This window comes from Dermacentor andersoni, chromosome 1 (genome assembly GCF_023375885.2).
Source record: "Dermacentor andersoni chromosome 1, qqDerAnde1_hic_scaffold, whole genome shotgun sequence".
Lineage (NCBI taxonomy): Eukaryota > Metazoa > Arthropoda > Arachnida > Ixodida > Ixodidae > Dermacentor > Dermacentor andersoni.
The window spans coordinates 164,286,842-164,313,680 of NC_092814.1; the positions used below are offsets into that span (position 1 = coordinate 164,286,842).

At 47.0% G+C, this 26,839-nt stretch overlaps 1 protein-coding gene across 1 annotated transcript; it reads right to left on the bottom strand.

The window, feature by feature from the left end:
* Nucleotides 1-1,475: 1,475 nt before the first annotated feature.
* Nucleotides 1,476-26,839, bottom strand: LOC126547340 (uncharacterized). The gene is made up of 3 exons (XM_050195312.2): nt 26,586-26,839; nt 10,781-11,061; nt 1,476-6,898 (listed from the first exon to the last, which is right to left on the bottom strand). Exons 1-3 carry the CDS (start codon nt 26,677-26,679, stop codon nt 6,377-6,379), a joined length of 897 nt encoding a protein of 298 aa, XP_050051269.1. The 5' UTR covers nt 26,680-26,839; the 3' UTR covers nt 1,476-6,376.

A 26,839-nucleotide genomic window follows, 5' to 3' on the forward strand; every position in this document is an offset into this window, starting at 1 on the left:
CTTCAATTTACTCGCCCACGGGCTCGTGCTAATAAATTTTCTGCTTAAGTTTTTTTCCCCAGAGCAGCCAAACACTGGAGCAGCCTTTCCCATAACATCACTATCACCTGCCCATTAAGCTTCATGCAAAGCGTAAGAAGTGTACTTTCACATTGAATCATTGTGACAATGACGCCTTCTTCTGTACAAACCCACCCCTTATGTAATACTCCCTCGGAGCCTTTACTGAAATATTAATTAATTAATACTTCGCACTCTGACGATCCAAGAGGCTTTAGACTTTTAGCAATGAATTATAAGTTGTTATTTAATCCTACTGCCCCCCCCCCCCCCCCCCCCCCAAAGGGATGCCAAACCACTGTCATCGATTTCCGTTTTATTGACTCCGTTTATTGACAACGTGCAGCATACTCTATACACTCCTGCACTTGTGCAAGAGCCGCACTGTAAAAAAGTTTCACATGCTGGGACTCTTTGATGACGCGGCATTTTGGTTTAAATAGCCTTCGAAATACCCGACAATAATTTTATTTGTTTCATATTAACCTTTTTAATGTCTATATATACTTGTGAATGGCTTTCCAAAGGCTCTTTATTGGTTTCGATGATGCCGCTCCTAAGGCTTGAATCGTGAGCGCTTCGTAAAGATATGCAATGATCATCGACAACATACCCCGATGCATTGTAAATTCCCTTCAACTAATCAGGTAGTGTGTACATCGTGCGCAATATACGTTCAAGGTCAACGACTAAACGGACCCTCATTTTGGCAAATGTATATTTCCGTAACATATACCGGTACATGAGAATTTTTAGCCCCAAAGTGAAGAAATATGACACAGTTTACATCTCCAATGACGCTCTGGTAGGACGTATCTGTTAGCCATACATGTCGTAGCTTCTTGAGCATATGTATGCGTGCGAAATATCGGCGGCGCGAGTGTCTGTGACACAGCTGTCCTTAAAAGGGGTGCAGGCGATGCCCGAATCGCCTCGAATTCAGCTGTCGGTGAGACTGCTGAATTCAGGTGGCCACCTTTATTTTCTAACCGCACTGAGCCGCTATGCCAGCGTACAAAACAGCATAATTTCTTTTTCTGTCCCTGACTGGGACATGTTATCGGAGTGGGTTGAATACTACAGCTGGCTGTCTCTATAGTATGAAACGCTGGGAAATATTTAGACCCAGACACTGGAGAAATGCCTCATTATATAAAAAAATTTGCCCTTTTGCTATTTTGGATGGTTTTCTTTTTAATCAAAAGAAAATGGGGTTTAGTAAAACGTCACAATCACCCAGTTACGACAAGGCACTAACTGTTGCTTTTCTTGCGATTCCACGTTATATTACCAGCCAACATGCATGCACGACGTTGACTGAACGTGATGGTGGTCACAAGAGATTCTTCCACGCTTACAGTGCCAAAACCACATGATGAAAGGATATAGGCAAAGCAGAAACAGACAAAGTCAGGTTATACCAATGCATGATAGTTTTACTTTCTTTCAAGCCAGGAAGGTGAAAGATACAGATCAGGTCGCTCTTTGCGAGCGCAAAATACGTCATACAAATAGAAATAAATACACAGTATAGAGTACAGTAAGTATAAGGTCGCGCAACTAAACAAGACTAGCCTCTTTGGTTTCAAGGACGCAGCAGGGTACATATTTCCGGCACACAGGACGATAGTAAAGAAAGACCTCCGTGAAAAGCAGCTTTCATTGGTACAGACACTGTCATATTCCAGTAGAAGCTCCAGTTGACGCTTCATGTTTAGCACTTCACACTACTGACAAAGAATCAAGCTTCTTTTTTTGCACTTTCATTTCTACCATTTATGGAAGGCAGAGCTCACTACTGAGAACAGTTGTTCATACCGGACGCAGTGCACGGCACCTGAGGTGAACGAGCGACATTTCCGCCGAGTGTTGCCCCAAAATTTGGACTTTAATGTTAATTTGAGCACAATTTCCCTTCTGAAAGGGCGGGGCGAAGTAAAGAAAGGAAAAAAAAAAGTAAGAGAGAGAGAGAAAAGTAAACTGATTTGGGAATGATACGAAGCCGACAAATAAAATGAATTGTCCTGTTTTCTATTACTAATGGATATAACTCTCAGAAAGTCTTTACTTTCCCGTCGGACGAAAATAAGTAATGCCCCGACGCCGTGAGGCACGTAAGGCCGCAGCCGAACGTCTTGACAGATTACAGCATCGTCATCCGACTGTTACACCTCGCTTACGAGTTTTCGGAATTTCGCTGAACGCGACAGGTGCCGATTAAACTGCGAGAAAATTCGTCGATCTATCGGTCGGCGCTACATTTTCACCGTCCACTCTGTCGTAATCCAGAGCCTCAATTTTCGTCCTTTTCTGGAATACGCTTTTCGTTTATTTATTTTTTTGAAAACAACCCGTCGCACCAACGCTGAAGTATTGACAACGCCTCTCTGTGAGGCGAGGCTCGCGCCAACAAGAAAGCGCCGCGAGTGAGATTATACACTTTCATTTCGACAACCGGGAACACGTTCGAACATGTACACTCACGCACCACATCAGGGAGAACACAAAAAAGTATCCGAAAATCACCCACGGGCCGCACTCACACAGCGTTGCTCACAGCTTTTGGCTTCATGCGCTCATCCGAGCAGCTGTTTGTCGCACTCTGACGTCAGGCACAAAGCGGCGCCCGCGTCCACGAACGAAAACAAGGCACTTGTGGATTATATTTAGAAATCATTCAAACAGAAAGAAAAAAAAGAAAGATACAGTCAAGGCACTTAGAGTTATTGCTCTCCAACGCTGAAAAAGCGATTGAAAAACAGGGCCGTTCACACGCGCTGTACAAACAAACAGTGTAAGGCGGACGTCTTCTATAGTCCGTGGTATCTGCTGTTGTGGCCGTAAATATATCCACGTCATGTATTATACTAGCTTCAAGGCACTGGACACATTTCTCCGTCCAACTATTCAGCAACAGAACGCGAGCTCGTCCGCCGTCGGACGGCGCGTAATAAGGCACTTGCGGTGATGCTGGTCTTTAAAGAAAAAAAAGATGGGAAAAATATCGGCTGAATACTGAGCACTGTATACACAGCTGCGTTGCCATAAATATAACGGTCTTCAATCGGACCCAACCATTCTTGACACTGACTAAGCGCGAACGACGAACACATAAGAGCAACAGACAACTACGGCATTATACTTTGAACGGGGGCGCAGAGGTGAGGGCTGTAAGGGTGCCATGGTATAAGGCGTCGCGCTGCAGCGAGGGCTCAACTTTCGTCAATGGCGCCGTTTTCTCTGCAGAGCAGAAGCGAATTTAAATTTCCACCGCCGGTCGTCGACCGGCCGATGGGAGTCGGTGCTCGAGAAAGCATGCATCGGAAGACGCACGCCAATCCTGACACCGACACCATGATAATCACCGGAGTGCCGCGTCCTGCTCTGCAGAGGCAACCAGGCTCCAGCAACGCTCGCCATCGAGCCGCAGCCCGAAAGAGCGAGCAGCTCAGTGGTGTCCTCACCCCGTCGCTCTCCCTCCTGTGGACGCCTCTGAGCTGCGTGCTCTCCTTGCCCTTGCGGTCAACATGGGAGCAACAAGCGCGCCTCAACGAGCTTATGTTAAAGAAACACTGGGAACGACGAGTTACACGGCAAACATATTGCACAGGCCGGCCTAACCGTGCGCTAGCGATCGGAGCACAACCCGAGGACTTGGACGAAAAGTGCTTTCCAGCCAACTTCTCGCACGAATGCCCTCGGAAACGTGGACAGCTCACGTATGTAGGCGCTAACAAGGGCACCTGTGACGAGGGAACTTACTCTAGCCCCATCGCACCAGCGGCTGCGCGCGCGTTACACACAGAGGTAAATATAGGGAGTAAACGTCAACTTCTGTTCTCACAACAAGGAAAAAAAGGTGGTCACGTCTAAAAATAGGTTACATCTGATTCGATGAAATTGATGTAAAGGTAAGGCACGTCGTGAATGAATGTCGAAGTGTATTTGCTGCTAAGCTGCAGGAATGCTCGTAATAAATGTTCGCGATGAGACAGACAAAGAAGGACGTTTTGTGAGTTGCACTGCTTTCGCTCGGAGCAGGTGCGAATAACGTCATCGTCGACTCTATGTACAACCATGGTCTGCCAGCGTTTTAGAGCTACATAATACATGATCCTTAGACTTGCCGCCGAAAACTCAACTCCGTTCAGGACAGAGCTGCCCAGAACAATTTTTTTGATCATGAACTAGATTCTATGAATTGACGTTAGATGCCCAAAATAAATATTTTCCCTTTGTCTATGTTAAGGGCCGCATGGTCCTTTCCTGATACTTATGTCGAGGGAAATCCACTGCAGTCACGTCCACAGAAGTTTGAACTTCAGTAACCACATCCATGCCGCTACTTCCACTATCACCATTTCCAGCTTTAGAGTCGCCGGCAAAAAAAATTATTTGTTTCAGCATTGGGCTACTCTTATCTGATGAAGGAAAACATTTAAAAATGCAAATATTGACACTTCCTGGTACGTTTTTTCGTCATGTAAGCATTTTTGTCGGGTATGCAAGGAAAAGAGAACTACACGTTGCTATTTCTTTAATATGTTGACTTGACCTGTAAAATATAAGCATTCACGTCAGTACTAAAGCGACTGGTAGCGGCACTGACTTACGCCTTAAGTAAGAAGCAAACGAAAAATTAAGTAACACAGGTTAAGTTGATGTCGGCTGTGCATTATGGTTACGTTTACTTCGTTTTCGGCGCTGTAGAAAAACTGCAAACAGTGGGTCTTCATCCCACGATAACACCGGAGTATATGATCCTTGGCATTTTGGACCCTCCCACAAGCCTCGCCATCGTATGTAGCCAAAATCGGCCTGCATTTGTACATAGCATATTCAATTATGCCGTTAGGCAAACTTCTGCAGCGTAAGAATGAGCCAACATATCAGCACTTTAAGAGGCGCTGGCTTGTAGTTTCTATCTGATATTTTAGGTAAAAACTTTAAAAACAAAGTGGTAGAGCACAAGCGCATTGTTTTAAAAACTTCTTTTTTCCTCTAAAAAGACGTGTACAATACTACACACCCAAGTATAAAGAATGGAAGTAAAGCATAAAGATAGAATAATGCACAGCTTTCTTCTATGTCGTATACTTCCAAACAATGAGGCCTTTTTTCCCTCTTGTTGTATTCTTAAAGCAATTAAAAAAAGAATAAGTAAATAGATTTGAGTAATACTAAGCAGAGGAAATCTGTCAATGAAAACTGCGTCGCTTGAGGAAAAGAATCACGTGAATAGAAAGAAATACCCTTCAGTATATTGCATAGGTAGGTTGGTGCATGAGTTCATGCCGTTTTGTTTCTAAATTAATACAGAATATTTTATTGCATTAGGAATATCCTTAGAATAATAAAACTGCACGTCCCCCCACCCCTTTTTTTTTGTTCATGATGCTCTCACATCTGCGGAGGTTTTAGACACCGCACTTGAGAAGAAAAAAAAAAACATCACCAGGAATATTCTAGAGTTTTTCTCTATGCTTAATTTCTGTGTTTAAAACATTAATAAATAAACACAATGACATGAATTTATGCACCGACCCAATATCTTTGATACAGTTGGTAGTGAATGGGAAACTCCTCAGTAGAAATGATACTAATAATGACACTATGCTCGCAAATATATGCTGTCTAACTACATATGTATTTGCTGTATAAGCACCCTTCATGAGCCCAAACAAGTCAAGACATCGTTGTGCATGACTCATTAAATGCAAGAGGCAGAAAACAATGCTGACATGCTGGGCACATATCGTAGACTAGCGCTACACTCTTGTGATCAGCTGAGAAACTCGACCTCACATGCATAGTAAGTCGTGCAAAGGCACGGACTATGTTTAAGCATTTAAAAGAAAAGAAAATAGAGATGGAGGGAGGAACTCAGAGAATACTTTCTCTTGCACGAATGCGTTCGTTCCGAAGTATAGGTTGGCGAAGACAAACCGTAATCAACTCTTTTACGGCTAATGCGTTCACATAGTTAACGATGATTAAGCCGCGCCCATTTAAGCACCCTGGAGAGCAGTGTTTATGCTACATATTTTTTTGATGTCTCACTTCAACAACATGTGTACGAAAATGGACGGACGTTGATAAGGGTGCCGACCTCGGCGGGCCGAAGATCATCATCACTGCCACAGTGGCTACAGAAAGAACCGGTATAAGGAAACCCACGAGGCGCCGGACAGCCGAAAAAGAGAGTCTGCGCCACGGCGCCGAGACGACGCCGTTGCGGACGCCAAGGAGGGCGAGGCAACCGCACTGGGAGACGGCGCTTGTCGCAAGTCCAACGCGCGCGCCGGCGCCGCCTGGCTCACACGTCGGGTTCCGCCTTGACCGCGGCTGGCGCCGGAGCCCCGGCGTGGACCCTCATGCACGACGATTCCTCGTGCTTGTAGAGGTAACTCTTGAGCGCGAACGCCTTCCCGCAGCGGCGACACACGAACGGCTTGGTGGGAGAGTGGGTCTGGACGTGGGCGCGCAGGTTGGACTTGTCGGCGAACGCCTTGGAGCACTGGGAACACTTGAACGGCTTTTCTCCGGTGTGCGTGCGGATGTGGCCCTGCAGCAGCCAAGGCCGGGAGAAGCACTTGCCGCAGAAGGGGCACTGGCAACCCTGGCCGTGCGTCCGCACGTGCATGGAGAAGGCCGGCATGGACACGTACACCTTGGAACAGTGCGGGCACTGGCGCGCCTTCTTGTCCGTCACGCTGCGGTGCGTCTGCCGGTGTCGCGCCAGGTTGCTCGACGTGCTGTACCGCTTGCCGCACTCGGGGCACGCGTAGTACGGCTCGCCGGCCCCGCTGCTCGAGAGCCGCGAGCTGGCGCCGGGCTCCTGCGACAGAAAGCGGCCCTTGTCAGCGCTCCTCGTGACCAGATTATCGAGTTCGCCGCTCTCACCGTCACCCGCCATTCGAACGTTTTCCTCGGCTTGTTAGTAGCCATTGTATCTCTTAAATGTGTGTTGCCTGGAGTCATTTCATTCCCTAGGGACTCGTTTCACATCGTTAGTTAGCGGCTCACATCTGCACGTTCGTTCCACTGCATTGTAGATTTGCTTTGCGATTCGGGGACTAGCTTGTGTTTTGGCCAGAGTTGGAGGTAATTTTTGGTTACTAAATTCAAAAGTCAAATTTAACGACTGGGTTTCCTTTACACGCAGAGCATAAGGGTATCGTTCATGGCGTAAAATTTTTAAAGTTTGACTGTAAACAACTCCTGTTATTTATCTATCAATAATGGTAACGGCGAGTTTTATTTTATCAGAAACGCACACTTTATGATGTAAACTTACGTTTCACGAGAGAAAAATTTACAAATAAATAAAAGGTAATGCAACACCTACGCTTTTATCATTTGTGCTCACAGAAAATTCTAAGTGACCTAGTTTATGGTCCTTTTGACTATAGTTTTTGAGCTCTGCGTCATTACACGGTCTCGCTGTCTGCTATGAGGCTCTGTATTTTTCTTGTTGAACCGAAAAATGACCTCTCAGTGTCCCGTTGTTTGGGTTACCTTCAGACCACAACTTCTTCGCGAGTCTTTTACAAAGGTATTTTTCTAACCTCGGTGACTTTGCGGAATCAAACCAAACTTGACATGTGCCAAGAGTGTGTCGTAATGGTTACGTCAGTAGGACGATTTGAGCGGTTGAATGCAAATTACGCTGATAGCATCTTTCTAAACACATCCCCGAGTTTCAATGCGAACGTAAACAAGGTCATGGAGCTCAAAAGAGTTTCCGCAGTAAAGACAGACTTGTCACTTGGCGAGAATGGCGTGCACGTCACGTCAGTGAAGTAATTTTAGTTCATGAACAAGTGTTGCGCCACAGTCAATGTTTAAAAGGCTGTGCGAGTTATGCGGGTGCTCTTCACCAGCTGCCGATACGTGGCGCTAGCGAGCGATGTCCCAATTTCTTGTAAATGAGCCGAGCGCTAAGCTGGCGTGCATGCAGTTCCGGCTCCTTGCAGGGGGAGCTATAGGCTTGAAGCAAACTTTGACCAGCGCCAAGAAAACGAGACGAAAGACGAGGAACACTGAGAAACCCAGACGAGCGCTAACTTCCGGCTGTTCATTTTCAGCGTCCAAGCAGTATTTATACATTAACTTTAACAAAAATTCTAAGAAAACTTCAGAGTCGTACAATCATTGCTATAGTGCAACGTTACATAGGCTAAAGGAAACCATCTAAAATTTTATCTTTTTATCAAGCATTGACAGTGACGGTGTACTAATGCATTTTTGATTCGCTTTAGTTATGTAGTAAGCCTCTATAATCTCTCACTCTGTTTTATCTGTGGCTCGCTTCAGGAACATTATTTTTTTCCACTACTGGCTTACACCCGTATCTTTGCTATGGTCACCCATGTGACCACCTGGGCACTGCCAGACGGTGTTTGCGTGCTCTATCGTTGAAACACCGGCCTGTCTGTCTGATATAAGAAAGGCCGCAACTAAGTGGAATCTCGTAACCTCGCTACGTTACGTGTACAATCGGTCAAACGTTTTACATGCACCTTACAGCAACCAGAAGCAACCATCTTAGGCAGTAGAACTCAAATGAAGAAGTAACAACTCTAAAGATGAGTCACTACTCAAACCAGCCGTGTTCTGAAAATTCACTTCTGCATAAACATAAATCCTTTCTCGAACAGCGACAAACAGACAAAGAGGCAGACAAAGAGGGCGGTTCCGTCTGCATGATGCCGGAAGGCTTTTTGAGACAAAGGCAATGAAGGCCGTTGAGAAGAATTTCATGGGTACAGACTTTATCCCATAACAACAGAAGAAGGTTGCTGCCGCTATGTTGAAAAATTGCCAGCTGGATTCTTTAAGAAAATCTGTGGAGCAGGCCGAGAATTGTTCCTTGCGAGTATTTTTCACAGGAAAGACCCACAAGCCAGATTTCCCCCTCGGGGCTACCGTTTCTGAAAGGCACAGCTGGCAACACGAAATTGGCCTCTATCTTCAGCGAAACACGAGTACCTCGACGTATGATGATCCATTTTTTCGCCTGGAGTTCAGCAGATGTGGGGAAGGATTCGGACAGCGTGCAACCACAGCGATCTCCATAGATTTATATTACTCCATTCCTCACGATGTTCTGTTTGTCGCTGTTCGCGAAAGGATTGATGTTTGTGGAGAAGCGAATTTTCAAAACACGGCTGGTTTGAGTAATGACCAATCTTCAGAGCTTTTACTTCTTTATTTTAATTCTAATGCCATTTGTTTTGACGGCACGTTTTACGTACAAAAGATAGACATATACACAAGCTCTTCGGTTGCGCACCGCCATTCGTGACATCTTTGGACAGGCGCGTAGCCGCGGACATCAGTGACCTTCAGGTAATTAAGGTTTACAGATATGTGGACGATTATCTGGTACTTTTAAATCCCCCTGATGAAACCAACCTAGATGGTATGACTGCTGACGTCATCAGCAAGTTCATTGCTCTTTCCAGGAGCTAACATTCACTTTCGAAAAGCCAGGAGCAACGAAAATTCAGTTCTTAGACTTGCAACTTGATTTCACGGCCCTGCATGTATGTTACATGTATAATCCCAGAACGAAGAAAGCCTTCTTTCTTTTGACGGTGCCCAGTCAGGGTTAGCTAAAAAGGGAGTTACCTACAACGTGTCTTCAGGCCGCGCTCGTTAAGTCTTGTCACCATAAAATAGATGTTAGCTTTAAAAACCAGACCCCTTGTCTAAATAATGCTGGTTACCCTTCGGCCTATGTCAAAAAAAAAGTTTGGGAAATCTTTTGCAAATAGTGAAAGGAAAGAAGTTGCCGCAAAAAACCCAGTTCGAACGTAACAAAACGTACGTGATCCCGTACCTTCACCGCATCTCCCACAATGTAAAATAGGTTGCGGGAAGACATAACGTAAACGTGCTGCTTTCCACCCCGTGCAAGCTGGCAAAATTATGCCCTTTGTTGACAAAGAAAGAGGCACGTGTGGGTTTCTCTATAGGATGCATGTAAATTGTTTCACAGATTGCACACGTAACGTGGCTTACGAGATTCCACTGAGTTGCGGCCTTTCTTACATCGGACAGACAGGCCGGTGTTTCAACGATAGAGCACGCGAGCACCGTCTGGCAGTGCTCAGCAATAGAGGTGGTCACATGTGTGACCACTGTAAAAGATGCGGGTGTAAGCCGGTACTGAAAAAAAAACGAAGTTCCTGAAGCGACACACAGATAACACAAAGATAGAGATTATAGGAGGCTTACTACATAACTAAATCGAATCAGAAATGCATCAATTGACCGTCACTGTCACTGCTTGATAAGGAAATAAAATGTTTGGATAATTTCCTTTAGGCTATGTAACGTTGCAATATCGCAGAGGTTGTATGACTGCAAGTTTTCTTAGAATTTTTATTAAAGTTATGGTATAAATATTGCTTGGATGCTGAAAATAAGCAGTTGGAAGTCAGCGCTCGTGTGTGTTACTCCGTGTTCCTCGTCTTTCGTCTCGTTTTCATCGCGCTGGCCGAAGTTTGCTTCGAGATCATGAAGCAACTAACTCGCACCAGAGTCCTGCTAAGGAGCTATGGTGTTTGGCGAGAATGCCCTAGTTCGATTGATCTCAATGAAACCTCTCGGAACGCGGTGTCAGGGGATGACTTGTTTACGTGACGTGCATATAGTTTATGATTGCAACAGGCAAGCATCTTTTTTCCTTGTTTGCGCCGGGAAGGCGTCTCACCTGAAGAGTTCGCACTTGTTGCAGTACTGCAGCGAGTATGCTCGCCGAAGCTGCTGCTGCAGATGAGAGCTGTGGTTGCGCATCGTGCACCGTCAGGCTGAGCGGCTCTTCAGACACGGTAGGCGTGACAGTGCGCGAGAGGCTAGCGGGAGACCGCGGGCTGGCTGGTTTCCAGGAGGCCCAGCAACCCTGGGCCGTCGCCTCCGGGCCGCGCGACGACGGTTCCGCCTCGTGGTCGGCAGGTGCCTCGGCTGTGCTCACGCGCCGCTCGGGGCTGTTCTCTGCAAAGCCAGACTGGCTGGTCAGTGGCGGGCCCAACGTGCCCGAGCCCAACAATGCTACGCCACTGACAACTCTGCGCACCAAAAGCAATCCGTCCGCCGGTAAATAAGAAGCGCAGTGTGTCCACCCGCAAGCGCGGCCCTGGCAGAGAGAGACGGGGAGATAAAATAAACGGAAAGATAATTAGGTTAGCCAGAGGACATCTCCGATTGGCTGCCCTGTGCTGGGGAAAGTGTCCAAAGATTAGAGAAAATTAAAGATAAGAAGCAAGAAGGAACTATCGATGCTACCCTTGGGAGCAGTGTCACACACAGTCACGCATGCAGTATCATACGCAGAGGCGCACAGGCATACGCAGTATAACACGCAGAGGCTCACGTGGACGTACAGACATACATAGCGTCACACAGTGCACACTGTTACACACAGTCAGTCGTACAATCAGGTCTCTCTTATGTAACGCTGCAGGGATTCTCCACCTTGCGGGATTCTGCAGAACTGATTTGTGATAAAATGGCTAGTGGTCATATAAGAATGGAACACCTGAGACCTCACTCGCACGCGACACAAATAAATTTCGCGCTAACACTTACAGAACGACGTGCATGCGTTTATAGTATAATTAACGGGTAAATGTTACAGAGAATGATGGCAAACATTCTGGATTACGTGAATTCAAGAGGTCTCCCGACAAAAGTATTGCTATGACTTTCACGTGGAGGCGTAGGGACAGCTACCCACTGGTATTGTACCATATATTTGGAACAAGTGCAGAAGACAATATGCCTGAAGCAGCGACCAATCGAACTGCTCTGGAATATATTCACAGAGTATTCAACCGCAACCCACATTTTCTCTGACGGCTTCTGCAGCTCATCGCCGTTTTTTGAACAGTGATCTTTTTTTTTTTTTTGACCTATGCAGGGCATTTTCCTCCCCCCTGGAGCGAGCGACACCATCAACGTCAACCGGGCTATGTGGCATTAAGGAGGCCTTTATTTTAAGTGCTTCCAGAGTCATCGAGGCGCTGGGTCATATTCACGGATTTGAATGTAGCTCTATAAAATATGTGGAACATTCACAGGCGCTATAACAAACGACCTGCAGGCCATCCCGTTAGCTATCTTTACCATGAGGTCAACATTACTGGACATCGCATCACTTTCCAGTGGATACCTGGCCACTCCGGTGTTTTGGAAAACGAAAACAACAACGGATGAAGCTGTCCCAAATAGACGTCAGTACAGAAATTGTAGAATCATATAATTTTACTAAAGCCAACGCTTCCAACGTGGCAAAAAAAGAAAGTGCCTTTGAAGAAAGGTATCGTCTCTGGAGTATGCCGCTTTATGAAGATAACTTCCTACGATCGGTTGACCCCACTGTAAGGTCAAGAATTTCACGACTACTTCCCCCGTCAGTCCGTTATAATATCACCCTCGACACAGTTATCTGTGTCGCATAGGGCGTACTCCCGATGCCTATATATACTGTGATAACTGTGCCAGTTTAGAGACAGTGGAACACGTATTACTTGAATACCCTGTGTACCGCGACAAGAGATTGTCTTCAGTGCAGAATGGACAAGATTTTTCATGCTCCGCTAACATTACGTGCCATCTTAGGTTCCATGAACTGTCCTTCAAAACTGCGGCAGGCCTTGAATTTATTTGATCTGTTACCTCTCAGAAATTGGCCTTCTCGGAAAGCTGTATTCGCTTCATGACAGAAAAAAAATTGAATTTTTCGCCATCGTCTCATCTGCAATATTATTATCAGAATTACTCGTACATTTCTTTTGTCATTTTTATTCATTGTCCTCTGGAATATTTTAATCGCTTTTCCTCTACCTATGCAGAGCAGCATGTCAATGGTCATATGCACGACTGCAAAATGATATTCAAAATTTTCTCTTTTTGCTGGGTTCGCTCGGGGGGACATTTGGCCAAATGGCTAGGAAACGCGATATATTTACGCATAACTTAGGTTAATTAAATATGGCTCATAAACATAAACCATCTAGAGCGCTCAAAAGTACCCTGATGTCGATACGTTGTGCTTTCCGCCATACCGGAGAAAAACATTGCTATGCAGCAGTTACGTAGCCCCCCCCCCCATCCCCACCCTCCGGAAGATTCTGTGTTTGCAAGCAACCTGCCCTCCCCTGCCCCCCTCACACTCCCCGTCCCCGATCAAGCACCTGCCCTCCCTTTAAAAAAAATTTCTGGCCACACCAATGCTGTGCAGAGGAGGTCGCAGTTAATCAATTGCTTGATCCGAACTATAGTGAATTATACAGTAGCTTCAAAGCTGGATGTACACTAATGTGCGAAGGGTCTTGGACAGATGCATTAGTCTCCTTGGCGGACACACCATGTGCATGTATTTACAGCCAGAAAACGTGCAGGTAACTAACATTCATTATTGGCTTCATAATTTCTGCGTTTACTGCGTGCGTTTATATCGGGAGTTTGGAGACACTCGTATCTCAAGGCAAGTTAATTTAGTTCAATTTTTCTGCGAGGCTGGTATCTCAAGATATAGGCATGGCCAAATAAGCGTGGCTAATTCTGCATCCTGAGACGCGCCTTACAGGAGTGACGCAACTCGTCGCGTACTCGCCTCCTCTTTTCGACAGGTGAGAGCGAGAGCGCAGCTATTATCATCTACGCGCTGCCTTCACACTCGCCTGCAACACGCGGTGAGCATCCCCATGGGTCAAGTCCTTGCGCTGACATTCCCGCCTCAGAATTGGAAATTTGGCTTCACTGGGCGACAAATTCAGCGAATATATTGAGAGATGAGCCTCGAAGAAAAATCAAAGAAAATAAAATACGACCGTTTGTCGAGTTTCAAATATGATATGCACACCGTAAGCGAGCAGGCATGGAAGAAATTCAATTGAATCCTATTTAATGGTACATTTTGCGACTGTACTTTTCCGCACCCAATATCCACGCCAAGAATCCTAAAATATTCATGTAAGCCGCCCTTACATAGCTCCTGCATAGCCTTTAAAATAAACACAGTGAAAGTTTTTGAAGGCCCGATATAATGTATATCGATATAACTCTTCGATAGCACTGAATTTCTTAGTCCACAGAGCGCAGAAACCTGCGTGTTCAACTCAGCTACAGTCTGCCGATTCTAAATTGCACGTTTCAACATGTCAGATGCCGATTTTGCGAACTGCGCCGCACTTGGACACGCGGCTAACCACAGGCTCGTTCTGCGCACCCAAAACAGCCGGGCGGACGGGCTACCTCAGAGGCCATACGGGGCACGATCTGCTTCAGTGAAACACGAGGCAGAAGCCGTGTGCGTCTAAGGCCCTGCTTGCCAGATTACGGACACTTGAGTCACTCGAGCGCTCGAGGTCCTCGCGCGGAAGCCAGCCTCGATCCGCGTGCGCAGGTGCCGATAAAAGGGGGCGCCGTGGTTCCGCCTACACTTGGCTGTGGTGACCTTGGTTCTGCCGGTCGTCCCTTCGCGAAAGGGTCCCCGCATGGAGCGGAGAATGTGTCGATTATGGTTGAAAGACGCCCGGCGAAGGAGGCACATGGCCGACGACGAGACGCAGGCCGTGGCTCGCTAAGAATGGATGGCCACCACGTTGAACGGACGTCTGAGCGAAACGGGGGCTGCCTCATGAACGAACCACGCACGCAGACCCCTTCGGAGAGCTTCCCCTTCCCCTTTAGTTTCCTGCATAGGCTTAGACCGCCGTGTCGTCGTCTTCGCAGCCCGACGCAACGCTTGTGTTTCGCCTCCTTCGCGAGGTTTGCCTCGCGCGCGACAAGTCGGCATGTCGTCTTCTGCTCGATTTAGCACAGCCTGGCGTTGTCTGCCGCACGACACGCTAGCAGACAGCGCTGGCCTGGCGATGCGCCAGAGACCACCGGGCCGAACGTGAAATACCGCCGCTGGGTAAACTCGTGCAGGCTGCAGTACCACGGCGCAGCGGGAGGCGCTGTCTGCCGTGCCGCTCGGCCCCTGGCTGGTGTCTCTCTGCGCGGTGCACTTTTTTTGTTTCTGTTTGGTCTCTTGTTTGTTTGTCTCTGTGGCTAATTCCGGAAACGTTCTGACTGCCAAAGTACCTGTTGGCTTATGCCTGTGAAATAATACGTGGGCGCGCGTTTCAGATCACGCCTGTGCATGCAGCAGAGGGACGGGGCATCAGTATAGAACCTCTGGGGGGTTCCGCAGAAAAGCGTTCTTTCATACTGTTGCACACCTGAAGGCAAACTGTGCGAGCTAGCGGACGCTTGACGAGAAAAACGCCCAGTCAAAGCGGGAAAGCTCTGCAGCCACAAGAGCTTCAACTTTTTCACAATATGCACAGTATATTGCGTGCACACCTCAAAAAGAGAGAACGGACATACCTATCTGTATTTATTAAGCTATTCGACCGGCGGCACTGTGCGAAACTGCTTCTGGTTCCAGTACACAACAAGTGGTAGGCATAAAACAAAACGATAGATTATCCTGTTCCTATACTGCAGTTACTGAACGCTCATTCCTTCGCTCCGGATCATTTTGAACTGCAAGCATGAACGGTTTGACCATGTCCAGATTTTTTTTACGTAAGTCTTCTGACGAAAGTAATGTCAAACGACGGCGTCTATAGACTTTCAAGTAAGGTTTCATGCGGGCGACACAAGTGTGGTTTGGGACGGCGTTAGACCCACAGCTCTCTTAAATATTTTCAGAGTCCAATACTATGACCATAGCCGTCGACGACGCCAAAAGCAGATCGAATGCTGCTACACATTTGTTTCGATTATCCTGTTGCACAGCTTGGGTTTCTTTCTTCTTCTGTACATTTTTTTTTATAAGTTTCAGTGTAATCGCTTTAAGAGGAAGATTTAGCTCGGGCCCAACTCCGACACGGCCTATTCAAATACATGTAAAACGCAAAAACGCTTTTCTGAGATAATCCCTGGACCGATTTAATGGAAGTTGTTACATTTGAAAGATAAAGGTAACTTATAGCGACTGTTGGAAGCAGAATTTCGATTTAGGGCCTGAATTTTGTAAGAATAATTTTCAAAAATTCGAAAGTTCGATAAATATAGAAGCGCAAAGTTTAAAATTAATAGCTCTGCATCAAGAACAGATATCGCGGTTCTAGAAACGGCATCCATTAGATCATTCAAAGCGACAAATTTGATATGTCAATTTGTATCTTACGTAAATGTATTACGTTGTGCACAAGGGTTCTGCAAAAGCTGTATTTTCATATTACTAACTTTTTATATATTAATGTGCAACATATCAAATTTGTCAAATTAGATTCAATTCACAGGATGGTGATTTGATTTTTCATTGCTGAGTTACAGAGTTGTAAACTTGATAGTTTCGATTTCTTAAAAAAATTTATTTTTGCAAATTTTAATAAAAAGTTGACAACCTACATAAAAAATTCGAAACAAACAGTCACTGGTTTTTAAGTTTTCTTTTAAATGCAACACACCTCGTCAAATTTGATGCGGTGGTTGCCGAGAAAAAACGATTCTACTGTATTTAGATAGGAATACCCGAGCTAAAGCTTCCTCTTAAAGGGCCCTTCACCAGGCCCCAAAGCACATTTTTGTTATACGCTGGAAGTTACGTGTCCTCCAGGAAGCGTTCTGCCGCAAAAAATTTTCAAATCGGATCATTAATAGCCGATAGAAATATTTCAGTGCCGCGAACCCATGATTTCAGCAGGCGGGCTCCACTGCCAAGCAATACGCTCTCTCCACTCACCCGTCTAGCCTCCGCAAGCGAAATTCCTTCCTTGCGTTCTCCCATACCGGACCTCGAGGATCGCGTGATGTATACGTCACAGGATCCACCTTCATTTTTTTCCTCCTCGCTTTTCTTTTTTTCGGCGCTACGCACTTCCGCTGACGGCGTCGCGCGCGAGCTGTTGTCTCGTTCGCGCAGCGCAAGATTTTGCGCGCTGTGCACAAGGAAGCATGACTGGCGGTATAATTCAGTGCTACACGAATACTGAGGCAGAACAAGCGGATCGCACAGCATAATCACGCGCTGGAACACGGAAGAAAATGGCATAGTTTCGGTACCTGCGCACTTGACCGCACGACCGTGGGAACAAGCAGACGAAGCTTAAGTACATCTCTCTTGCTTCGGTGCGAAGTAAAACAAAAAACACGCAGACATTCCGTTTGTGTGTTTTATTATTTCTCTAAACTTCAATTAATCAATTCAAGCAACATATCGCACAGATAACAGATGTTGTCTTGAATAATCCTCGAAGTCACGTGTCACCACGAGCGACGTCACACTGCGGACACCAGCACGCAGGCGCAGGCACACGAGTACGTCATCCTCCGGCTTGGAGCGCGGCGGCCGCAAGGAGAAGGAAAAACGGCGTTCGGTTTGAAATTTCGGATCTTGCCGCGGCGCGTAGCGATGTAATACTTTGCAGACACGACCGTTATCGCGCAATGTACGCTCTGCACTTGTCAGCTCAATATGGCTAGACCTGTTGAGGGGCCCGTTAAGCTGAAGACAGGTACATCTACCTACTGGGGACATCTACGGCCCTGGGAACAGTCTAATGCATCGTATCATGCCACACGTTCATTCTCCTTTTCCTCTTTATATCGTTTTTTTTTTCAGCCGCGTATATAAACAGGCATCCCTTCTTTTTCTCTCTTTGCTTAATCTTTCTCTCAAGGTCGTGAGGAAAAAGAAGAAACGGCCATCAATGACAGCGGCGTACGCAGCTATAGAACGTGCTGCCTGATAGTCACGATTGCGCATATTTGTATGCCACGCTCATGGAGCGCTCCTTATGCTGTACAATGTGAAAACGAGCAACTCGGTGTGACCAGCAGACCAAAGATTTAAATGCTCGGCGTGAACAGAAGTAGGCGAACTCGACAGGTCTGTTCTTATGCTACTATAACTTCTGCGCACCTCAAAGCGATGTCGGGGACTCCCATCGCCTAACCGAAGGTCAATGGCGCTATGTAATTGGACCACCGCTCCATCGCTTTGAGATGCACAGGAGTTATGGGGGAAAGCCCACAAGGACGCGGCACCATACCAGATAGGAAATTCGACGGGAGCAAGAAGCGGTCATTCTCCCTGGGCCTGTCGTTGGTTGAGCTGAAGTTTTCCAGCCTCTTAGCAGCAGTGTGCAATCTGTTAAACAGTGCTGTAATTCAAGCACTTCCTCCCCGTAACAGCCTCCGTCCCTAAGGGGGCCCTCGTATCCTACTCGTGGTCTCTTCTTTCGGAAGAACTTCCGGTAGCGGGGCATTCAACATGTGGCCACTTCCGGCCCTTCCGACGGCGACAATTTTTTTGCTGTTCGCTCGCGTCGCAACCTGGCAGAGCCGTGCTCCCGAGCGAAAGCGCCCTCTCCCACCGCGGCCGCCGCAGTTCTCCCCGCACGTTAGCCGCTGCTGCGGAGCACCCCTCCCGCGCAAAGTTAATTTTGACTCGGTGTTTGAGAGCCGCGATCTCGGGCCCACGGGCGCGCGCAACCGCAGGTCCTGGCACGCGGATTTCCCGTCGGTTGCATCTTGCGCGCAAGTGTGCGTCGCGCCTGCAGAAGGTGGGCCGGGCGTCAACTTTCTTTCTTTGCTTCTTGCGCAGCATCTTCACCTCGTCTGGATGCTCCGCTGCGAGGTGCACTGACACAGGATGTGACGTCATGGAAGCGTGACACCGCCGGCGCAAATCCAAACGCAAAATAAACCGACATGGAGAGACGGAAGTGGTGGTCCTCAGTTCAGATGGGGGTCTTTTTCCTGCAAGCTCGATATAAGCGCGATGAGCGTGCAAGGACGCTGCGGGGTCGTTTGTTTTTTATGCATTCCCGTGTTGCACACCTAGGGGGTTTTTTCTTGCATATTTTTTTAACGTTCAATGTAATCGCTCTAAGCTCGAGACACTCAGGGACTTTGGGCCATCTACGGGTCCCTTTCTGTCTTTTTCTGCTCCGCCAGAGGAAACCAAAACAGGAAATCTTAATTAAAGAAGAACGGTATCCGGTACTCCACTATCACGTGTGCACGATGCTCAGCGCAACATATGGTACGATAGCTATGACAAATGCACGCATAGGCCCATTTATACGATATAAATTTGTTCGGCAGCAACGTTGCGATTTTTTCACATATCAGTAGTCGAAAATGCGTACGCCGCAGAATATTGCGCAAAAAGAAAACAAAATCGAAGTCGCCTCACTTAATAGACGAATTCAACTGCTCAACATTCAGTAACAATCATGCTAAGACAGCGCTCGGCTTTTTCTTCGATATCGGCAACATCGCTAAAGAAAGAAGGTTTGGCTCTTCTAAGACGTTTTAGCGCAGCAGAGTGACCAAACTTTGCGGTAAAATTGTTTCCAGCCGGATAGCCTGTTAGGAGCGTGCGTCGTGTTGCAGTGTCTCGGTCTATAGTAGCGAAAAAGAGACCCAAAATGGAGCTTTGGTCTGCGCGCCACGCATGCGAATAGACCTGAAGACTGAGAAATGTACGTGAAATGCTGCAGTTATATACTATAATTCAATACAGTGAACGCGGAGCAAGGTGGTTATCGATATACCAGCACGCATGCCTTTCTTGTCATTGCGTAGCCAGACGCAAGCCAGATAGTGCGCGGTAATTCTTGATAAGCAGACCAGGTTTCGTCTCAGTGACGACACAGGCTAAAGGTGAGAACTCAAAGAGCTGCAGTACCCCCCAAAACAGAGTGGAGGTTGCAGAGCACTAGCTTTGACTCAAAAAGGGGTCAAAATCATAGTGTCAGATTCCAAAACAGCCATCAGGAATTATACCGCAGGGAGAATTTCCAAAGAGGCACTCAACATATTGGAGAAAGGACCAATTCCAGAAGAATTAGCAAACCTAATATGGACTCCTGCCCGCGAAGGCTTGTCCGGCAACGAGAAAGCGCACGCATTGGCCCGAGAAGTTATTTACCGGTACACCAATGCAGCCTCTCCAGCCACGCAGGGAGCCCCAACAAAAAGAAGAAGGCATAAACACTTACAGCGAAATTCTCACTTCCTATAGAATGGGAAGGAAAACACTGCCAGAGGCGCATAAGAAACTGAGAAAGCAAGAAGAGATAACACGGAGGCAACTCCAAGCGGGGGTGATCTGCAACCCCTACATTATGAAGAGATGGCACGGTAACACTGAGAACATGAATTGCAAACACCGCGGGGCAAAGGCGGACATGATACACATAATATGGACATGTCCTAGATACAATAAACCAGATAGGGATAGACAATCCTGGGAGACTTTAATGACCAGCTCGAAGGAAGAGGATCAAAGAGAAGTAATCCGCATGGCCCTGTACATCGCTCAGCTCAAAGGAGCAACAGCCAGCTGAAAAGTGAGGAGCAAGCCGAAGAGACAGAAAGACTCTTGACTCCTCGGGACTCTTTTTTCGGGTGCAAAGAAACGTTATTTCTCTCTCTCTCTCTGTCTCTTGATATCTAACGTTACCAAGTCAGACAGCACTCACCAGCAACTATCAATCTTTTTGGCGCTAAGTGAAAAAAGTGACAGTATGGTTTTCTTCTTACTTTTTTATGTCTTTCTCTGTCTTCAACTATGTTCTTTTTTCATTATATTTAGGTGGGATGGAAAGATGAGCGGGGAGCGTTTGGAAGACTGCAGTATTACAGCCAAGAAGCGCTGCCATCCGTCAGAGATAGGCAGGGAGTGGAGAGAGAGAGAGAGAGAGAGAGAAACAGGAGGAGGAGGAGAGGACTCTACAAGGATAACAAGAAGTCTCATTTCTCTCTTTCTCTCCCCCGCATACGCAGGTGCACAGAAAATTGATGTGGAATTCTTTCGCGCTGCAGACATGACATGTTTTTACGATTTTTGACGATGCGCGGTCATTCGATACCTACAGAGGCACGATGAGTTCTGGAACCTGTCAGCGGAGCCTGGACGACGAGCCGCTGTGATTACCGGGTCGTAAAAGAAGTCTTGCTCCAAGCTTGTGTGATGCTGCCGCGTGCTTGCCGGCCAATCATTTTTGCCTGTAACCTAATATTCGCGCTGAGCAAGTTATATAGAAGGGGGCGCACGTTTTTATGGTCCATCCGAGGCCAGCAAGCTGTGTAAACCATCCGGTTTATGTAGGAGCAGTGCACTGTGTAATCTGCAAAGACAAGCACTGCAGGCTCTTTCGGCGTTTTAGATTATAACGACAAACGTTGCCTCCAGAGGCGTAGATTCGTGTAAGTAAGTTAAGCTTCACTACCTTGTATTTTTTCCTCGGCTGTCTATAGTTCTGCGAGACTTTTTGCTTTACCATTCCATTTCTACGTCTTCGCAATGTGACTGGCGATATTGTGTCATCCGAAGTACTTGAACCGTGTGTAACACCACTCTGAAGCATTGGAATTTGGGCTAATGCCATTGTCAAAGTGCCGCTTCTGTCAAAAGCCATCTGACATCTTCGTTAACTGGTAAAGCTTAAAGGGCATGCACGTTTTGTGCACGTGAGAATTAAACCGACCAATCTCCAAGCGTATTATTCTATACGTTTAGGGGCAGGAGACCAGTGCATAATTCTCGCCACTGCGCAGAGTCTCGGACGAGTGTCTTCCGATCTGACAATAGCGAGGACAGGAAAGTGGTCACCATGCACTTTCTGCTGCGTATACCACTGGTAATCTCGCACCTTTAAGCGCTATTACAATGCTCTCGTGCGAGCACTTTGTGAGGCATGTCAAAGTACTCAAAAGTGCTCCTTAACGTCCACCGGTATGGGCTATATGTAATTTACTGCATAAACGCCACGAAATATGGCCGCTCGCGCACAAAAGCACTAATAAACTTTCACTAGCACATAGCTTCTCGAGGTTCGGGCTGTTCTAAGATCTGACTTGTCCGCGCCCCACGAGCGGTCTTTGCAAGGGCAGAGTGGACGCCATCTGCCCGTATGGTCGTGGTCCGTACGCATGGGCCACCGTGAAGCTACACGTGAAAAAGAAGACTAAAAAAAAAAAAAAAGAGAGAGAACGCAGCCGATACAACAACGATGAGACACAAGGCTGTGGGTGCAGTTTAGCTCACAGACGCAGCCCGCCTGTTTATGTGCACCAAGGTGGTCGCGTTCGGTACCTCCTGGGTGTCAACGAATGGTTGCCAGCCGCACGCTAGGCGCGTGTCGAGCTGGTCGCCTCTGTGCGCAGACGCCACCTGTCGTCCCCGTCGTTATCCACACGTTTCTTACGTCGCCCGGACGCGCAAACACTCATTTCTTCTTCTTTTTATGCTCTTTCATTTTATTCTATTTTTTTTATCGTCCTCGCTTTGGGTTCTTCCCTTGCTTCCTGTCTGACCCACCGTGACGTGCTGGAGGCGGTGGCCAAGGCTTCTGCGCTTTTCAGCTTAAAAGCACCCGTCGCGGCTCCTTCGTCATAATGCGAAGGCACCAGTGGACTGATTTCTACTGCGTGTGGGAAATGTAAGTGTAAACAGCAAATCTGTTACGCAGGCTGAGGTCGTAGTTTTTATTAATTACAGATCCGTAACGCCATGTCTACAAAATTTAGATCTGAGTTTTTCTCCCGATGACCCACCTCAGCGGGCTGGAAATTCTGCCGTTTTGTTGCCGCCGCACAAGGTTTATAACAATACTTCTGCGCAGACTGGATAGTCCGTATTCCGATAGAGGCTAAATGCGAAGACGCCTGTGTACTTATATTTAATGAAGAAACAATAACTGATGATTTTAAGCCATCACAACCACAGAGTGGGGGTGCTTATGATGGGCGCCATGGAGGAAGGTTCCGAGTTCATTTTGACAGGCGGAGGTTACTTCTTCAATGGGCACGCAAATCTGAGCACACCATGTTGCATTCCACAGCCGCTGCAACCGGGAATCGAATCCACACTTAGTACTTATAGATTTAAGAGAGGCGTTCAAGAAACCCAGACGTTCAAAAATTAACCCTGATCTATCTGCTAATACGCCCCTAGTGGCCCGGTGGTATAACCTCCGAAATGCAAACGAGAACCCTAGTAGTTCGAAAGAAATGTAGTTTACTCTCTAGCCTACGAGGAATCTTGTTGAAACTTGGCTCGTTATGTTAAATCTTTGGTATACAATGACGACTGCTTAATGAAGCGGTTCCTCGTGTCCAGAAGACCATTTATCTTTCTCTATCTATAATTTTTTTCTCTATGCTAGACAGGAGATGCCAAAGTGCGTGTTAAATGAAAAAAAAAATATACATCAAATATAAGCCATCTCTCTCCCTCTCTTATAATGGCTGATTCAGTGCTTCACAACCGCAAGGAGAAAACAAGGCCATCATGTACTCCCCTCGACTGCCCATCCACTGAGTACGCAAACATTTGATTACAAATACACGTTATTTATGCGCTTCATGTTGCTTCCGATTCACTCGTTGTGGGAAAAAAATTACGCGATCATTGGAAAACATGCCTCAGGAAAAGTAGGAGGTAGCATATGAATGATGCCGTATTAAGTGTATATTTGCACTGCCTGGAGCTGTACGCTTTCTATCCTCCTTCACCTACTATACAGTGCACGATTAGTATAGCGCTGCGCTGAAGTTTTCTGTGCAGTGCTTTCTTGCAGTCCTTCCGGCCTCATTTTGACTTTTTTAACGTTATTCTTCACTCCCGAATATTAATATTAAAGGAGGTGGGATCTTCTGCTTCATATCCCTGTTTTCCTTTGTCTCCGTCAGGCTTAGTCTAATTTGTTTTTGTTTTATAAATGATCGTTCCTGTGCTGTAAACAAATGACTGATAGCTACCAGCCAGTGGCCTAGTATAATCATATGTTAAACTATGACTTAAACCTAGCTGGCCATAAAAATAACTACACACATTGCCAGAACCTTTTTTTATTCATTTTACTTGAAAACCTTTTTCGGGGTGCAGTAATTTTCCTATCTTTATTACCTTGCAGCGTCTCCTCTATCTGAGCTTTGGAAAATATTACAAGTTTTCGCTAAGACTGTTGCCTATAGCTGTGCGTTCTTCCAATTATTTGGTCATGGACCCCTGTAAATGCATGAATGAAGCGACCCCTCACTCATCTATAGTTTTCACGCTATGTTTCATCGACTCCGGCAAAGTGTTTCCTTCGCGAAACACTCCCTATGTAAGATTGAGGTCGGTGAATTCTCAGTGCACATTGGGTGGATCAGATAACAGCTTACATGTGCTGTTGAGTTGTCAGCCCTATGACCAGCAGCAGAGAACTGTGTGTCAAGCTTAGCACACGCGATGGAATCATACGCTCTCCCCACGGCCTTTGTCTCTAACAGTAGCCTTCTACAACCATCGCAATGGCAGCATTGCGTGCTACGTGCATGCGTGGGAACTCATCTTTTTGTAAACTACACGCCAAATTGTCAGACGATATGCATTGGTGTTCCAGTTGATTTTGTGCTTCAATGAATAAAACAGCCATTTGTTAAAAAGAGTAACTGTAACGCCAACACCTCTCGTGGGACATTTTGAAAATTATTATCTCGAAACTGGAGCAGTCCTGAGAATTCGTTCCAAGTGAATGCGCCTTGCAAACACACCGGCTATAATTCGTAGATTGAAATAGTGGACGTAATGTTAATAATTGAAAAGTTAGTTAACGTAATTATGTTAGTTATTTAATTAAGTATTTTGATTTCTCGCAGTAGTAATGGCCGCCTGTTGTAGTAAATTAGATCAAATATTAGAAATGTGCTATCTGCCACAGGCAATTTTTACAAATTTGGTGCAGCTGAAAAAAAAAAAATAACACCCTGTATGATGAGGTGACGAAATGTTTTCCAATCGCTCATTCGAACGAAATCAAACCGACAGAAGGTGCACCGCGTACGACCAAGACTGTTCAAGGACACGAAATCAATTTTGAGAACGACAGAAGAGGAGAAACCTCATTGAGGTGGCAAATGAAGCAGCTCGAGGACTTTCTAGCCGTGCTCTTCAAGACCGAGCAACTTACACTGCACCCGGGGAACACAGGGATCGATTATTAACATATAACGAAATCACGAAGCACTATTATTTAAGCAGAAGGGAATACCCATTGCCACACGGTAAGCTTTGCAGAGCCCAAGCTGTCACATTACGTTTGCTACAGACAAGAACATACCCAAGTCCAGATTTTATTAACAGGATCTATCCGGAGAGGGAAACTCAAACCAACTGTAATAAGTGCAATGGCATCATTACTCTTGACCACATGCTTTGGCAGTGCCCCGCGGTCTTCACAGACTGTGACAAGGAACAAGAATGGTGGCGGCAAATGCTACACAGTGAATCACTCTCTGACCAATTACGGGCAGTCCAGAAGGCCTGCGATGTGGCTGAAGGGCTCGGCCTGACAGTCCCAACGTGGGAGCGGCCCGCCTCAACCTAGGGTTGGCCTTCAGGACCCAATAAAGTTCTTCATACCATACGGATGAGGAACAAAATGCAAGGGACAAATCAACCGTCGTCATCAGCCGACCCGCGTAGCCACAGAAACGGCTGCAGCAACCGAAAGCCAAGTGGCGCGCGCGGTGCCTCATGCTTGCGCCGAGCGGCACGGCGTGGTCTCGGCGGCCGTGCGCTGCCCGCCGCTGGCTCACCTGTCAGGTAGTGCACGAATGCTGTGTGGTAAAGTGCCATTGCCGTCGATGGCCAAGCAGTGCGTTTCGCGCGACGAGTGGCAGAAGCGGCGGTTTGCGAATACTTGCTATACGACGGCACTACGGGGCTTGTTCGAGTCGCAGTTGTTGCAAAAGGCCGGTGTGGCTAACGCTCCTTGGGTCTGTGACGCAAGTGTCATTGCCAGAGCCGCTGTTTCCTCAGCTGAGCGGCGAAAATTAAAAAGACGAGGGAAATAAAGAGAGGAAGAAATACCTACTGGACATTGAGCGGAGATCCAGAGAACAACGAGAGTCAGTGCGTCGTGCACTGCATAGCTCTGTGGCGCCGAAGATGAAACGTACTCTAACAAAAAAGTGATAGCGAATGTGTCAGGGCGGCTAAGAGTTCTGAGGAGCGGACGTAGAACGTGTCGAGGTGTGCAGGCGATCTTAGGGCCGCAGAATCATAAATTGGTTCTACGCGGGAAAGTGGTCGTTTTGCAACGAAGAAGGCAGGAGAACAGGGCGCTATTCTAAATGGATCTTCACGTGATAACGATCACTTTCTCGAGCGAAGTAAAAACAAATGAATATGAGCGTTGTGTACTCGCAACAATAAATAAATAGCCTCACTAATTCCATTCCTGATCTCGACCGACATTTTAAGGGCCGATTTTTTTCAATGACGCTTTACCTGACAAAGAACTAGAGGGAGCTGTTTCCTGTTCAAAAAGCGTTAAGTTGCAGATTCTGCAGGAGGGCATTCTTCCAAAGCGCGAATTCGGCAGCCGAAAGCGCGTCCTTGCGCGCTTTGGACAAACGTCGCTCCCGAACTGCACTTGTCGTTCGGCAAACAGGTTCGAGGTGCGCGCTAGTGCTTAACAGTTGCCGTAGGAAAAGCGACGGACGTAAATGCTCACCTCTGCCGCCACCGGCGGGACGGTGTTGATCGGTGTCGTCGTGGTCGATGGTCGAATTGTAGCGCTTGTTCGTGATGAGGAATGCCCGAGGCATGGTGGCCGCTGAGCGTCACGCACCGGGCCTCCCCCTTTTGGAGGCGACGGTCTTGGAGGCACGACGTAGTCTTGAGCGGCAGCTGCCTCGCTCGCACCGTGGCGCTTCGTCTGGCACGCGGCGTCGTCTGCAACGGAATGACGTTTCGGGATGCCCGAGA

Excerpts from the sequence above, each read along its gene's own strand:
- LOC126547340 (XM_050195312.2), bottom strand. The coding sequence starts at position 26,679 with ATGCCTCGGGCATTCCTCATCACGAACAAGCGCTACAATTCGACCATC. Across the intron at positions 11,062-26,585 it reads TCCCGCCGGTGGCGGCAGAG|AGAACAGCCCCGAGCGGCGC; the intron begins GTGAGCATTTAC and ends CTGGCTTTGCAG. Across the intron at positions 6,899-10,780 it reads AACAAGTGCGAACTCTTCAG|GAGCCCGGCGCCAGCTCGCG; the intron begins GTGAGACGCCTT and ends TTTCTGTCGCAG.